The following is a 17,096-nucleotide window of genomic DNA, read 5'->3' on the forward strand; positions in this document are numbered from 1 at the left end:
AACCCCGTCTCTACTAAAAATAAAAAAAAAAAAGCCAGGCATGGTGGCTCAGGCCTGTAATCCCAGCTACTTGGGAGGCGGAGGCAGGAGAATCGCTTGAACCCAGGAGGCAGAGGCTGCAGTAAGCCGAGATCGCGCCACTGCACTCCAGCCTGGGCAACAAGAGCAAAACTCCGTCTCAAAAAAAGAAATCTGAATATACTCAAAGTGGTTGGCCCCACTTTGGAAACGCAAGCTGCTGTTGAAGACAACTAGTGAAGAGAGTTTAGACAGCCTGGGGGCATCTGGAAGAATTAAGAGAGAACAAACCTTGCTATCAATCTTCAATACTGGCCAGAAAGTGACTCTGGAAATTGCCACATGAAATGTCTAGGGCAAGACAGGATAGCAGATCGGGGGAACTCGAGGGAGGAAAGCTGGGAAGCTTGGAGAGGAGGGCACTGTTCATGCACGGGGCTGCATTCCTCTGCACTGGCTGTGCTTTGTAAGCAAGCGGTACCATTAGCAGGGGAAAAGGAAATTTGAAAACATGGCCATGGTGCTGCAGGACCTGCCTCAAAATCGCACTCACTGGTTCCCACCAGACACCACCACACAGACCATGGGCAGGTGAGCAATCAGAAGTAACAACGGGGCCGGGCGCGGCGGCTCAAGCCTGTAGTCCCAGCACCTTGGGAGGCCGAGACGGGCGGATCACGAGGTCAGGAGATCGAGACCATCCTGGCTAACACGGTGAAACCCCGTCTCTACTAAAAAATACAATAAACTAGCCGGGCGAGGTGGCGGGCGCCTGTAGTCCCAGCTACTCGGGAGGCTGAGGCAGGAGAATGGCGTGAACCTGGGAGGCGGAGCTTGCAGTGAGCTGAGATCCGGCCACTGCACTCCAGCCTGGGCGACAGAGCGAGACTCTGTCTCAAAAAAAAAAAAAAAAAGAGAAGTCACAATGGGCCAGGCATGGTGGCTCACGCCTGTAATCCCAGCAATTTGGGAGGCCAAGACGGGCGGATCACTTGAGGTCAGGAGTTTGAGAGCAGTCTGGCCAATGTGGTGAAATCCCATCTCTACTAAAAATACAAAAATTAGCCAGGCATGGCGGTGCACGCCCCTAGTCCCAGCTACTTGGGAGGCTGAGGTGGGAGAAGTGCTTCAACCCAGGAGGCAGAGGTTGTAGTGGGCCGAGATTTAGCCATTGCATTCCAGCCTGGGTGACAGAGCGAGACTCCATCTCAAAAAAAAAAAAAAAAAGAAAGAAAGAAAGAAAGAAAAATGAGGCCAGGTGCGGTGGCTCACGCCTATCAACCCAGCACTTTAGGAGGCCAAGGCGTGAGGATCACTTGAGGTCAGGAATTTGAGACCAGCCTGGCCAACATGGTGAAACCCTGTCTTTACTAAAAATACAAAAAATAGCTGGGCATGGCACGTGACTGTAATTCCAGCTACTCAAGATGCTGAGGCACAAGAATCGCTTGAACCCGGGAGGCAGAGGTTGCGGCGAGCTGAGATCATGCCACTGCACTCCAGCCTAGGTGACAGAGCAAGACTCTGTTTCAAAATAACAGCCAGGGCACGGTGACTCATGCCTGTAACCCCAACACTTTGGGAGACCAAGGTGGGCGGACCACCTGAGGTCAGGAGTTCAAGACCAGCCTCACCAACATGGTGAAACCCTGTTTCTACTAAAAATACAAAAATTAGCTGGACATGGTGGCACATGCCTGTAATCCCACCTATCAGGAGGCTGGGGCAGGAGAATCGCTTGAACCTGGGAGACGGAGGTGGCAGTGGGCCGAGACAGTACCACTGCACTACAGCCTGTGTGACAGAGACTTCATCTCAAAAAATAATAATAAAATAAAAAAGAAATAAAAATGAAACCCTAAGCCCCCAACCAACTAAACCGGCCTCTTCTTGGCCCAGGGGACCCCAGAAACCTTGAAAGCTGAGTTCCTGGCCATGGCTGGGTGGGAGATCAGACACGCCTACAGGCTCTCTTCCCTAAGGGATAAACAGAAAGCAGCCTTTCCAAAGACTCTTGGGCTGGTATCTGACATCAGCCAACCTTCCGCCAGGCCCTTCTCTCTTGCGGTTTCTTCAAAACAACCTACAGGTATTTCTTCCTGATAAGAAACCACCAACCATGGAGTAGTTCTGGCACAGTCAGGGTTCTCGTGGCATTGTCAGGGTTTTTGTGGCATGGTCAGGGTCTTCATGTCCGCTGGTTTGCCATTTATTTATTTATTTATTTAATTTATTTATTTACTTTTTTTGTAGAGACAGGGTCTCACTATGTTCCCCAGGCTGATCTAGAATTCCTAGGCTCAAGCAATCCTCTGCCTCAGGCTCCCAAAGTGCTGGGATTACAGGCGTGAGCCACTTCACCCAACCTGCTTCACCTCTGACTTCAGAGGCCAAAAATTCCACCCTCAGGTCATGCTGGCGCTGCCAATTTTTGAACATAGGACCCATGGAGAGGCAGAAAGCTCAACTGTGTGCACAGTTCTCCTTTCATGAATGCTCACGATCCTCCTAAAGTGTATTAAGTACTTCTGTATCAGCCACCCCATTTGGTGTAAATCCCTGTTTTATTCTTCCCTCTCTTGAAGTGTCAGTTTCCAGCTTCTGGCTGGAGGCTACACTTCCTGGCCTGTTAGAATGGCCACTCTGCAAGCTGCAACCGGTTATGAGAAATAAAGCCCTCCTTTCCAAACGTATGAACCTCATTCTTCAGTTGACAAGAGAGACTGGAGAAGGATGGTGGGAAATCAGCGGCAGGAAGCCCAAGGCCACCTGGCACTCAGAGCACAGGTCCTGGGATTATCACATGGTCCAGACACAAAGTAGAAGACTGGAATGACTTGGCAGATATCACCCCTAAGAAACTCCTCCCAGGAGAGCCCCATAAGGCAGGGTGGGCAAGGCCGGGAGGACAGTCTCCTGCCCTCTGCCCCCAGTGTTAGGACAACAGTTACTATAAATACAGGTCTTTAAGGCCAAGCGCGGTGGCTCATGTCTGTAATCCCAGCACTTTGGGAGGCCGAGGCGGGCGGATCACAAGGTCAGGAGTTCTAGACCATCCTGGCCAATGTGGTGAAACCCTGTATCTACTAAAAATACAAAAATTAGCTGGGCGTGGTGGCGAGCACCTCTAATCCCAGCTACTTGGGAGGCTGAGGCAGGAGAATCATTTGAACCTAGGAGGTGGAAGTTGCAGTGAGCTGAGACCGCACCACTGCATTCCAGCCTGGGCGACAAGAGTGAAACCCTGTCTCAAAAAAAACAAACAAACCGAAAAACAGGTTTTTAAAGTGAAAAGCTGCCGGGCGCGGTGGCTCAAGCCTGTAATCCCAGCACTTTGGGAGGCCGAGACGGGCGGATCACGAGGTCAGGAGATCGAGACCATCCTGGCTAACACCGTGAAACCCCATCTCTACTAAAAAATACAAAAAACTAAGCCGGGCGCGGTGGTGGGCGCCTGTAGTCCCAGCTACGCGGGAGGCTGAGGCAGGAGAATGGCGTAAACCCGGGAGGCGGAGCTTGCAGTGAGCTGAGATGCGGCCACTGCACTCCAGCCTGGGCGACAGAGCGAGACTCCGTCTCAAAAAGAAAAAATAAATAAATAAAGTGAAAAGCTTCGCGTGTGGGATAGACACGCATGTCCTACTCATATGAGGGCTCTGACCCTTCTGCTCAGACTCCTTGAGAGTCTGGCAGAAGCCCTCTCTTGGGAACAATACCCCCACACAGACCCGTGCGTGTAATTCCCAGGGCTGAGACTGCAGAGATCCACCCGCAGTTTTCAGGGCATCCTATTTCTCCATGGCCAGCTCTTTCCCCTCAGAGCCCCACTGGGAACTTATACAACCCAATGCCATAAAACCTATAGGAGGTTGAATGGTGGCTCCCCCAAAAAAAGACAGGTCAATGTCCTAACCCCCAGGATCTCTGAACATCTTACTGGGTATCCTGGTCTTGGAAGATGTAATTGATAAATCATTCTAGATTATCCAAGAGGACCCAAAATCCAATGACAAGGGTCTTCCCAAGACACAGAGAAAACAGGAAAAGGCCACAAGAAATTGGAGACAGAGAGCAATGCGGCCACAAGCCAAGGAACGGGAAGCTGGAAGAGGCAAGAGGGATTCTCCCTTAGGGCATTCAGAGAGAGTGTGGCCCTGCCAAGACCTTGGGTCTCCAGAGCTGGGAGGCAATATATGACTGTTTAAAACCACCTGGGGGCTTTTCCAAGTGAGAGCCAGTATATTCAGGGGGCAGGGGCACAAATACACTCAGATCCTGCTGCTGAGCTGGATGGAGCAAACTCACTTCAGATCATATTCACAGGGGTTGAAGTCCTGTCGCCGGCACGTGTCCTCCAGAACCTGGAGATGAGATGAAAGGACGGTGAACCGCTGAGTGCGCAGGGCTGGCGGGCGCAGTGGACCAGGCCAGCCAAGAGCACTCAGCTTCCTGGTGAGCCAGGTAGCTCTGCTCAGGCAAAGCCAAGCACAAGACCACACTATGGACGGTCCCTGCAACAGTGGCAGGCTCTCACCTGCAAATCCTGTCCACTCTATCTCCATTCCTCACCATCCCCTCAGTTTTGTAGGAAAACTCCACTCAGGGTTTCCCTGCAGTACAGCAACATGGGCATCTTCCTGGCACACACCCTGGGCTCTCCTTCAAACCTTGTAGTTCTGCAACCTGCCTTAAACCTGCCCAGCACAGGCTACCCCTTGGCTCTTGCACGGTTCTGTACACCTGCTCCCACTGCCTGCACCTCCTCCGCCCCTCTTCTCCATGAGCCAAAGCCGTGGCCCTGGCACCAAGGGGTCCTGCGCAGCCTCTGCGGGAGCGCCCCACTTCCGCACACTGCACGCCTGGCACCAACAGCCTCCTGGCTGCACCCTTCACCTGCCCAGGCCCGGCGACCCCACGCCGTGGGCTGCTCCCGCAAACTCCGAGTCCGTGTGCACCTTCAGGTCCTCATGGTCCCCCACGCAGCAGAGGCTCAGTAAATACTTTTTTTTTTTTTTTTGAGACGCAGTCTCGCTCTGTCTCCCAGGCTGGAGTGCAGTGGCGCGATCTCAGCTCACTGCAAGCTCCGCCTCCCGGGTTCACGCCATTCTCCTGCCTCAGCCTCCGGAGTAGCTGGGACTACAGGCGCCCGCCACCACGCCCGGCTAATTTTTTTTTTTTTAATTTTTTTAGTAGAGACGGGGTTTCACCGTGTTAACCAGGATGGTCTCGATCTCTTGACCTCGTGATCCACCCGCCTCGGCCTCCCACAGTGCTGGGATTACAGGCGTGAGCCACCGCGCCCGGCCAATACTTTTACATGTGATTGATTCGAGGTCACAAGGTGCCCGACTAAAAGTGCAGTGCGTGACTCGTTAAAAATCGCCTCCAGGCCCCACAGCCGGGACACTTGCCACCGCGCAACCCGGGCTCCCGCTCCGGGGGACACCCCGGGATGGGAACGCGGGTCTAGGGCTCCACTCTTCCCTCTTCCCGGCGCCCTCGCGAGCTGGGCTCGGCCGGGCGCCGAGTACTCGATGGGGTGAGACGCGGCGCCGTTCCTACCGCACCCCTGGGAGGGCTCGCCACCCGCCCCCGACTTGGGACCCCCGGGACCCCCGCGGAAGCGCAGGTGCCCGCGAACAGGGGGCGGGGCCGCCGCGCAGGAGGCCGCTCATTGGCCGCCAAGGCCCCGCCCCCGAACCCCCGGACGCCGACCGCAGTGGGCGGGGCCTCGGCGCGGCACCCCCCCCCCCCCCCCAACACACACCCGCCCACCCGTCCGCAACGGGCCGGCGGCCGCACCTGAAGTAGCACGGTGCTCGGCGTCACCTTCACCGTGTGGCGCCGGCCGTTCGGGGCCAGCACCGACACCGCGGAGCCTCCGCCGCCTGCCGGGGCCGCCATTTTCCGCTCACGTGACCAGCCGCCGGCCCGGCGTCAAACAACTTTGTCGGCAACAGCCCGGACGCGCAGCCACGCGGCCTAGGGCGGGGCCGCAGCGCGCTTCCGGGTCCCGCCAGGCCCCGCCTTTTCCCCGCCCAGGGCGCACCGGCCCCGCCCTGGGGCCGCCGAAGCCCGCGCCAGACCAGGCGACCCGGAGAGCGCGGCAGACCTCTCTACCTCTGGGAAGCTCGGCCCGGACGGGCTCGCCGGGGCCAGGCTGGGCCGGGGCTGGGCGCGCGGTCACCCCCAGTGAGCGGCACTGGGCCGCGGGGTCCCAATCGTCCGCGCTCGCCCATCCTCGCTTCGTCCCTGACCCGTCCCCACCTAGGTGCCCTGCTCTGCCGACCCTCCCGGCTTCCTCCACTCCAGCAGCTGAGCCTCTTCCCTGCGTACCTGTCCCTGTGGTCAGCGTCCACCTCCTGACCTTTATGCTTTGCGGCAGGCCCCCCGCCCCTGTACGGATCCTCCCTGGGTGTTGGGGCTCGTGACCCTCAGTCTAGACCTGATTTCCTTCATCCTAAAATGGGAGTGCAATATCTGGCAGCCCTGAGGCTGCTGAGACGGTCCCTAAACCTGAGGGTAGGAAAGGCGGGAGGCCGGTTTCAGAACCGTGGGGTGAGCGAACTTGAGTCTCACCGGAGCTCCTGTGGACCCACAGGCATTCGAGGACTTGCCGCACCAACCCATGCTGAGGAGGGGCTTGGTGGAAGTCTCGGAAAACACCTTCATCCCTAGGCGCCGCAGCAGGGAAAGCACCTGGCCTCACTGCCACCAGGGCCACGTACCACCAGCTCCAGGCTTTCAGAAGGAGCTGCCGTCCTGACTCACAGCCATCGAACGTGCTTAGCTCCCAGCACCTGGGCCAGTCTTGGACAGCACTTGCACGTGTTCCCCCCCGCCCCGCCCCCTCCACGGCTCAACCGGGCCTGGTGCTCCTCTCTCCATGTGCCTGTCTGTCTCTGCGGACTCCTGGCCAGGGCTCAGATGCGCAGAAGCCTGTGGAAGGGGGAACTGGTGCAGTTATCAGTCAATCCTCCCACAGTGCTGGGAGCCACCGCACCCGGCAGTCGTTGCTGAGTCTAAGGACATCTCCTCTGCGTGGGTGCTGTTGTGCCTTCCTGTCGACATATCCATGTCACACACACACCTGTATGCTGGCAAACACGGACACCTATGTACATTGGAGAAACCTGGGGAAAGCCTCAGGTTAGCCACAGCCCTCCCATCCAACCAGCCAGTCCCATGCCCTGTGCAACCTCAGAGCCTTACTGAACCACACATGACCTGGTGGGTTTTAATTCTTTAGTGGTGTTTTTGAAACGTCTGTTCCTATTTTCCTTAGACTGTCCCACAGTCTGGATCCTTGGTTAAACGTTTGGGGCAATGGTGAAGGGAGGTGACAAGTCAGCAGGAGGTGCAGGACATCAGCATGGCCATGAGTGAGGACATGAAGCTTAACCAGTTGGTCAACTTCGGGTCTGCGAAATTCCTCCATGGTCAAGGTCTCTTGCTCCTTGTGGAGTAATTAAGGCATGTGTGAGGTCATTCTTTTAGACCACAAATATCAAGTTTTTCCAATAACCATTTGCCCAACAGTTTTAGCATCAGTTAATGAGTAGATTCATTGTTACACCATGAAGCTGCAAAATCATGGCTTCCCAAGTTTATTGTTTCTTCTACATTTATAGGCACTTTCGGTCAACTTTCCCCTCCTTTAAAAAATTATCAAATATTTGGGAGGCTGAGGCAGGAGAATGGCGTGAACCTGGGAGGCAGAGCTTACAGTGAGCCAAGATCATGCCACTGCACTCCAGTCTGGGCGGCAGAGCGAGACTCTGTCTCCAAAAAAAAAAAAAAAAATTAAATATGGCTGGGCACGGTGGCTCACGCTTACAATCCCAGCACTTTGGGAGGCTGAGTTGGGCGGATCACAAGGTCAAGAGATTGAGACCATCTTGGTCAACATGGTGAAATCCTGTCTCTACTGAAAAAAAAAAAGTACAAAAATTAGCTGGGCATGGTGGCGCGTGCCTGTTATCCCAGCTATTCGGGAGGCTGAGGTAGGAGAATCACTAGAACCTGGGAGGCGGAGGTTACAGTGAGCTGAGATCGCGCCATTGCCCTCCAGCCTGGGTGACAAGAGTGAAACTCCATCTCAAAAAAATATATATATGTATATAATATTAATATGAACTCATGTATTTTTTTCATTTTCAGTCAGCATGCATTTTGATACTCAAATTGGTCCAAATTTGGCCAGTGAGACCTCCTTTAAGCTGGGTCCTATGCTTTTTTTGATGGGAGGGATGACTTTTTATCCTAATATTATTTCAAACTTAGCTGAGCAAGGTGGCTCACATCTGTAGTCTTAGCTACTCAGGTAGCCGAGGCAGGTGGAGTGCTTGAGTCCAGGTTCCAGCCTTAGTGAGTGACTATCATACCTGTGAATAACTACTGCACCTCAGCCCCAGCAATATAGTACGATATCGTCTCAAAAAAGGAGAAGGAGAAGAAAGAAGAAGAAGGAGGAAGGAGGAAGAAGGAGAAGAAAAGTTTGCAAAAGCAGTAGGAAGAATTCCTGTATATCTTTTTTTTTTTTTTTTTTTTTTTTTTGAGATGGAGTCTCCCTCTGTCGCCAGGCGGGAGTGCAGTGGTGCAATCCCAGCTCACTGCAACCTCTGCCTCCCGGGTTCAAGCAATTCTCCTGCCTCAGCCTCCCAAGTAGCTGGGACTACAGGTGTGCACCACCACACCCAGCTAATTTTTTTGTTTTGTTTTGAGACGGAGTCTCTCTCTCTTGCCCAGGCTGGAGTGCAGTGGTGCGATCTTGGCTCACTGCAAGCTCCGCTTCCCAGTTTCACCCCATTCTCCTGCCTCAGCCTCCCAAGTAGCTAGGACTACAGGCGCCCACCACCATGCCAGACTAATTTTTTTGTATTTTTTAGTAGAGACGGGGTTTCACCATGTTAGCCAGGATGGTCTCGATCTCCTGACCTCGTGATCTGCCCACCTCGGCCTCCCCAAGTGCTGGAATTACAGGCGTGAGCCACCACGCCTGGCCTCCTGTATATGTTTTAGCCAGATAAATCAGTGTTTACATGTCACCCCATTTGCTTTATCATATTCTCTCTCTCTCTCTCCATATATATGTAAAAAACTTTTTCTGGCCAGGCACAGTGGCTTACACCTATAATCCCACCACTTTGGGAGGCCAAAGTAGGAGGATCATTTGAGCCTAGGAGTTTGACACCACCCTGGGCAACATAGTGAGACTCCAGCTCTACAAAAAGTACAAAAGTTAGCTAGGCATGGTGGCATGTCCCTGTAGTCCCAGAGATTTGAAAGACTGAAGCGGGAGGGTCACTTGAACCCAGGAGGTTGAGGCTGCAGTAAAGACATTGTGCACCTTTGCCACTAAATACTTCAGTTTGTGTATTTCCTAAGAATAAGGCCAGTCTCAGCCAGGCGTGGGGATTCATGCCTATAATCCCAGTACTTTGGGAGACCAAGGCAGGTGGATCACCTGAGGTCAGGAGTTCAAAACCAGCCTGGCCAGCGTGAAACCCTATCTCTACAAAATAATACAAAAAGTAGCCGGGCATGACAACGGGTGCCTGTAATTCCGGCTACTTGGGAGGCTGAGGTGGGCGAATTGCTTGATCCCAGGAGGTGGAGGTTACAGTGAGCCAAGATCATACCATTGCACTCCAGCCTGGACAACAGAGCAAGACTCTGTCCAAAAAAAAAAAAAAAAAAGAATAAGGCCAGCCTCTTATATAGCCACCATAATTTCATACAAAATTGGGAAATCTAACTTTGATATCATATTCTGAGTTAATCCACAGTTAATTGTCCAAGTGTGGACATCTTTCCTGTATCCTTTTGACATTTCCATTATTCTTTGGGCACCTCCTCCCTGCCCACGGCCTGAAGTCAGCCATTTTTCAGAGAAACTCCAATCTCTTTTACAAGGAAATGGGATTTAGAGACCAAGCTCTGGGTGCTGAATGTGCTCATGGCTACTGGGGTGTCACTGCTTTCTGGGCCCTCTCAGGGGACACAGTTAGTGTCCTGAGTTCATCTGAATATTTCTAAGCCACACCTCAGCCTTTTCCCCCTTCTTCCCTCATTCCATATTTGTATTGGGTTGAATTCTGTTAAATTGCCCTAATTGACCTTTTTTTCTTTCTTTTTTTTTTTGAGACAGAGTCTCACTCTATTGCCCAGGCTGGAATACAGTGGCATGATCTCAGCTCAATGCAACCCCCACCTCCCCGGTTCAAGCCATTCTCCTTCCTCAGCCTCCTGAATAGCTGGGATTACAAGTGCCTCCCACCATGCCCAGCTAATCTTTGTATTTTTAGTAGCTATGTGGTTTCGCTATGTTGGCCAGGCTCGTCTTGAACCCCAGACCTCAGGTGATCCTCCCACCTCCGCCTGTCAAAAGTACTGGGATTATAGGCGTGAGCCATTGCGCCCAGCTAATTGCTTTTGATCTACAAAAAAATGACAAAACCTATATGGTTCAATCTAATACCTCCTTTGTCCACAGTGAGAACCCTAATTGTCAGTAAATCAATATATTTATTCATTTGGTTTGTTCTAAAATGCCCTCCAAATAGTTTCAGAGGTACTGTGGCAATCTTGCTATTAACAACAGACCTACTATGGAAATTTCAAGATCTCTTTGTAGCTATTTTTGTCCTTTAGAGTATGTCCCATTAGAGGAATACAGAGTATTGTGTTCAAAAGTTATTTGAATTAATTTATGTTTTTTTGTGTTAGGTTAGGTTAGTGTATTATAGGGTTCTCCAGAGAAACAAAACCAATAGGATATGCATAGATATATACAAGAGGACAGCCTGGCCAACACGGGAAATCCCCATTTCTACTAAAAATACAAAAATTAGCCAGGCACGTTGCCACACACCTATAGTCCCAGCTACTCGGGAGGCTGAGGGAAGAGAATCACTTGAACCCGGGAGGTGGAGGTTGCAGTGAGCCAGGATCACACCACTGTACTTTAGCCTTGGTGACAGAGCAAGACTCCATCTCAAAAAAAAAAAAAAAAAAAAAAGGCCGGGCGCGGTGGCTCAAGCCTGTAATCCCAGCACTTTGGGAGGCTGAGGCGGGCGGATCACGAGGTCAGGAGATCGAGACCATCCTGGCTAATACGGTGAAACCCCGTCTCTACTAAAAAATACAAAAAACTAGCCGGGCGAGGTGGCGGGTGCTTGTAGTCCCAGCTACTTGGGAGGCTGACGCAGGAGAATGGCGTAAACCCCGGAGGCAGAGCTTGCAGTGAGCTGAGATCTGGCCACTGCACTCCAGCCCGGGCGACAGAGCGAGACTCCGTCTCAAAAAAAAAGAGGAAATGTATTATGGGAATTGGCTCAAATGATTATGGAGGCTGAGAAAGAAGTCCTGTGTGGCTGGGCGCGGTGGCTCAAGCCTGTAATCCCAGCACTTTGGGAGGTTGAGATGGGCGGATCACGAGGTCAGGAGATCGAGACCATCCTGGCTAACATGGTGAAACCCTGTCTCTACTAAAAAATGCAAAAAACTAGCCAGGCGAGGTGGCGGGCACCTGTAGTCCCAGCTACTCGGGAGGCTGAGGCAGGAGAATGGCGTAAACCCGGGAGGCGGAGCTTGCAGTGAGCTGAGATCCGGCCACTGCACTCCAGCCTGGGCGACAGAGCGAGACTCCGTCTCAAAAAAAAAAAAAAAAGAAAGAAAAAGAAAAAAAAGAAGTCCTGTGATCTGTTGTCTGCAACCTTGAGACAGGAAAACCAGTGTATTATAAACCAGTGTGTAATTAAATACTCAAACCAGTGTAAAACTCAATACCCCAAACCAGTGTGTAACCCAATATACTGGTTTATAATATAATTTAATTCAATCGAAGTCTGCAGGTCTGAGAACCAGGGGAGCGAGAGGTGTAACTCCTATCCTGAAGCCCAAGAAGTGCAGGATGGGTGGCTGGTGTAAGTCCTGGAGTCCAAAAGCCTGAGAACCAGGTTGCCCTTCTCCAATGTCCAAGGGCAGGAGGATGGATGTCCCAGCTCAAGAAGACAGAATTTGTCCTTCTTCCACCTTTTTGTTCTATTTGGGCCCTCAACAGATTGGATGATTCCTGCCCGCTGTGGTGAGGGTGGATCTTCTTACTTGGGCCACTGATCCAAATGCTAATTTCTTCCAGAAACACCCTTGCGGACACACCCAGCCATGAGGTTTTACCAACTCTCTGGGTATCCCTTAGCCTGGTCAAGTTGACACATAAAATTAACCATTATAGTCAGGTTAGGTTCATTTAACAATTTGATACATAGGTTAGGTTTATTTATTTTGGTTTTTACTAAAGTTGGGGGTTTCTTTTTTTCTTCATCCTTTTTATAGTGCTATATTTTCATTGTTCAAAATGTTTACTTGATTCAGGCAGGGCGTGGTGACTCACGCCTGTAATCGCAGCACTTTGGGAGGCCAAAATGGGTGGATCACCTGAGGTCAGGAGTTTGAGACCAGCCTGGCCAACATGATGAAACACCACCTCTACTAAAAATATAAAACTTAGCTGGGTGTGGTGGTGCAGGCCTGTAGTCCCAGCTACTCTGGAGGCTGAGGCAGGAGAATCACTTGAACCCGGGAGGTGGAGTTTGTGGTGAGCTGAGATCACGCCACCACATTCCCATCTGGGTAACAGAGTGAGACGCAGTCTCAAAAAAATATATATATATATACACACACACACATATATATGTGTGTGTGTATATATACATATATGTGTATACATACGTGTATATGCAGATATATGTGTGTATATATCTGTGTGTGTATACATATACATATATATGTGTATATATTTGATTCCAAAGTATAAAGACATGGCCTGACCTATTTCTTCTCCCACTCATCCCAATGGAAAACCATTTTCTTTTTTAATTTTTTAAAATTTTTTAATTTTTAATTTTTAATTTTTTAAATTTTTTAATTTTTTTTTTAGACGGAGTCTCGCTCTGTCGCCCAGGCTGGAGTACAGTGGCCGGATCTCAGCTCACTGCAAGCTCCGCCTCCCAGGTTTACGCCATTCTCCTGCCTCAGCCTCCGGAGTAGCTGGGACTACAGGCGCCCACGCCTGGCTAATTTTTTGTGTTTTTAGTAGAGACGGGATTTCACTGTGTTTTTTGTTTTTTGGGTTTTTTTTTGAGACGGAGTCTCGCTCGGTCGCCCAGGCTGGAGTGCAGTGGCCAGATCTCAGCTCACTGCAAGCTCCGCCTCCCGGGTTTACGCCATTCTCCTGCCTCAGCCTCCCGAGTAGCTGGGACTACAGGCGCCGACACCTCGCCAGGCTAGTTTTTTTGTATTTTTTAGTAGAGACGGGGTTTCACCATGTCAGCCAGGATGGTCTCGATCTCTTGACCTCGTGATCCGCCCGTCTCGGCCTCCCAAAGTGCTGGGATTACAGGCGTGAGCCACCGCGCCCGGCCAGAAAACCATTTTCTTTTGTTTTCTCTTTTTAGAGATGGAGTCTCGCTCTGTTGCCCAGCCTCCTGGAGTGCAGTGGTGAGACCACAGCTCACTGCAGCCTCAAACTCCGGCCTCGGCCTCCTGAGTAGCTGGGACTACAGGCACACACCACCACACCTGGCTAATATTTTTTTTTTTTTTTTTGAGATGGAGTCTCGCTCTGTTGCCCAGGCTGGAGTGTAGTGGTGCTGTCGGCTCACTGCAACCTCTGCCTCCTGGGTTCAAGCAATTCTCCTGTGTCAGCCTCCTCAGTAACTGGGATTACAGGTGTGCACCACCACGCTGGGCCAATTTTTGTGTTTTTAGTAGATGGGGTTTCACCACGTTGGTCAGGCTGGTCTCGAACTCCTGACCTCATGATCTGCCTGCCTCAGCTTCCCAAAGTGCTGGGATTACAGGCGTGAACCACCGCGCCTATCCAAGAAAACCATTTTCATTAACTTCTAGGGTAGCCTGCTTGTTTTTCTTTTTGCAAAAATGAGCAAATTCCTGTGTCGGGTGCCAGGTGGGCACATACGTAGATCCTTTTTTTTTTTTCTGAGACAGAGTCTTGCTCTGTTGCCCAGGCTGGAGTGCAAGAACAGTGGCGTGATCTCGGCTCACCACAACCTCCACCTCACGGGTTCAAGCGATTCTCCTGCCTCAGCCTCCACAGTAGCTGGAATTATGGTCACCTGCCACCACACCTGGCTAATTTTTGTATTTTTAGTAGAGATGGAGTTTTACCATGTTGACCGGGCTGGTCTCGAACTCCTGACCTCAAGTGAACCACCGACCTCAGCCTCCCAAAGTGCTGGGATTACAGGCGTGAGCCACCACACCCAGCCAGATGTAGATTCTTTTTTTTTTTTTTTTTTTTTTTTTTTTTTTTTTTTTTTTTTTTGAGACGGAGTCTCGCTCTGTCGCCCAGGCTGGAGTGCAGTGGCCGGATCTCAGCTCACTGCAAGCTCCGCCTCCCGGGTTTACGCCATTCTCCTGCCTCAGCCTCCCGAGTAGCTGGGACTACAAGCGCCCGCCACCTCGCCCGGCTAGTTTTTTAATGTTTTTTTAGTAGAGACGGGATTTCACCGGGTTAGCCAGGATGGTCTCGATCTCCTGACCTTGTGATCCGCCGTCTCGGCCTCCCAAAGTGCTGGGATTACAGGCTTGAGCCACCGCGCCCGGCCCAGATGTAGATTCTTAACTTCCCTTCCTCCTTATACAACAGGTGACCACAGGATACCACAGTCTCTTTTGCTGTTATCACTGCAGCCCACGTTTTCAAAGATTTATGCATGATCCCACTCTGTAGCCACCTGTGACTCTACTCTTCTCCACCATGCACTAAGTCAATAGCACAAAATGCTCACTGCTGGATGTTGCATGGGAAGTCACAGTGTCCAGGTGTGGAGTGGTCCAGGCATGAGGTCCAGCCCCCTACCTGCACTGAACTGAACTTTGACCTGGTCTGTGCTGGTCTCCAACATAGAACTCGCCTGCCCAGGCCTCGGATCCTTACCTGTAGCACCCGCCAGACAAGTGAGTGGACCCTGACTTGGCACAGGAAGGCCAAGAGGTCATTGCAGGTAGTGAGTCCCTGGTGGGCTGCAGGAAGCCTGAGCCAGGCCAGAAGATGAGTTTGGGTTCCTCGCCCCAGGCTGCACAAAGTCAATCCCAGGGCTGACCCAGGCCTCTGCCAGGCCCACTGAATGCCCAGCACAGGGGCTGTTTTCTGCCTGGCTTTCCCGTCTTCCCTTCCGGTCACCCTGTCAGGGAACTCCTTGAACAGCTACTTTTCATCATCTGCCTCTTCCAGAAGACAAGCCCTGCAAAGGCATGCCTGCTATCCCAGCCCCACCTTCCCATGCCTGGGACAGGGCTCAGGCGAATAAATGGGAAGTGGTCAGGGAACCTTCCTGTGGCTCATGGAGCTGGCTAACTTCTGGGCTCAGTCAGTGGCCTCCAGGGAGGATGGATACCTGGGCAGGTTCACAATCCCACCTCAGGGCCAGGCAGGGTGGCATACTGCTGTAATCCCAGCATCTGGGGCGGCTAAGGAGGAGGATGTAGTCCAAGGTACTCAGGAGGCTGAGGCAGGAGGATCACTTGAGCCTGGGAGATCAGGGCTCAGGCAGTGATCGCACCACTGCACTCCAGCCTGGCAACACAGGGTGGGACCTTGTCTCTAAAAATAATAATAATAAAAGAATCGCTACTCATACATAAATGTGTGAGAAGGCTCATGCTATTTATTTTATTAAATGAATCTAGTTTCTATGTTGCTGCCATCTGGCCACTTGGGACCTTGCTCAGCCTCAGTTCTGAGGACAGCATAGTGCTGGTTGTTGTTCTTGGTCCGACCCCTCTCTGGTTTAACTAGTTTTTTGTTTGTTTGTTTGTTTGTTTGTTTGACACAGAGTCTCACTCTGTCACCCAGGCTGGAGTGCAGTGGCGTGATCTCAGCTCATTCTAACCTCCATCTCCTGGGTTCAAGGAGTTCTCGGCTGCACGCGGTGGCTCACGCCTATAATCCCAGCACTGTGGAAGGCCAAGGGGGGCGGATCTCGAGGTCAGGAGATCGAGGCCATCCTGGCTAACACAGTGAAACCCCGTCTCTACTAAAAATATGAAAAAATTAGCCGGGCGTGGTGGCGGGCGCCTGTAGTCCCAGCTACTCGGGAGGCTGAGGCATGAGAATGGCATGAACCCGGAAGGCAGAGCTTGCAGTGAGCCGAGATCCTGCCACTGCACTCCAGCTTGGGCAACAAAGCAATACTCCGTCTCAAAACACACACACACACACACACACACACACACACACACAAAGACGGAATTCTCGTGCCTCAGCATCCCAAGTAGCTGGGATTACAGAGGCACGCACCACCACCATGCCTGGCTGATGGGTTTTCCTTCTGTAATGATTTTTGTGTTTTTAGCAGAGACAGGGTTTCGCCATGTTGGCCAGGCTGGTCTTGAACTTCTGACCTCAGGTATTCTGCCTGCCTCGGCCTCCCAAAGTGCTGGGATTACAGGCATGAGCCATAGCACCCAGCCCAGTTTAACTAGTTCTGAGGAGCAACTGTAGCCGGGTCTGGAGAGGGCTCGGCTGCCACCTTCCCTCCCAGACAGCAGCTAGACAGCTGCTCCCAGGATCTGCTTTGAATTAAAAATGGCGTGGCCCTTTAAGAGAAGCATCCGCTGGCCGCCCCCGCTGCCGCCGCCCCTCTTTGATGTCGCTGGCGCTGAAAGGTTCCCAGTGGCAAGATCTGAGGGCTTGTTTCTGCCTCCCCAGAGGCCACGTGGGGATCACAGCGAGGGAGGGAGGGCGAGCGAAGGTCACATGGCCTCCTGGCCTGCTGCCGCTGTTGCGGCAGGAGCAGGAGCGTGGGGACCAGCAGGCTGGACGGGTGGGGCCGCGGCCTGCAGCTCGTGAGGGCGGTGGAGCCTGGCAGCTGGGAGGGCAAAGGACCAGCCTCTCTGCCCCTCCCCTTGGCATCCGGGAGCCTGACCTCCAGCCTCCCTCACCTGTCCAGGAAGGAGCCACACACTCTCTGCGTGATGTCCCAAGAGACTGCATCTCCACTGATGAGCTGGGACTCTCCCATCCCCATGCCCCTCCTCCCCCAGCTCTG

General features: G+C 52.3%; 1 protein-coding gene across 1 annotated transcript in view; it reads right to left on the reverse strand.

The window, feature by feature from the left end:
- The window catches only part of ASPSCR1 (ASPSCR1 tether for SLC2A4, UBX domain containing), a 43,589-nt gene extending 37,569 nt beyond the window's left edge, over window positions 1–6,020 (reverse strand). The window contains exons 1-2 of the mRNA XM_010354329.2: window positions 5,821–6,020; window positions 4,324–4,379 (exon numbers count right to left, since the gene is read on the reverse strand). Of these exons, the coding sequence (XP_010352631.1) occupies window positions 4,324–4,379; window positions 5,821–5,922 (158 nt within the window). The 5' untranslated portion in view covers window positions 5,923–6,020. The remainder of the gene's footprint in view (window positions 1–4,323; window positions 4,380–5,820) is intronic.
- Window positions 6,021–17,096: the final 11,076 nt, after the last annotated feature.

This window comes from Rhinopithecus roxellana, chromosome 19, assembly GCF_007565055.1.
Source record: "Rhinopithecus roxellana isolate Shanxi Qingling chromosome 19, ASM756505v1, whole genome shotgun sequence".
Lineage (NCBI taxonomy): Eukaryota > Metazoa > Chordata > Mammalia > Primates > Cercopithecidae > Rhinopithecus > Rhinopithecus roxellana.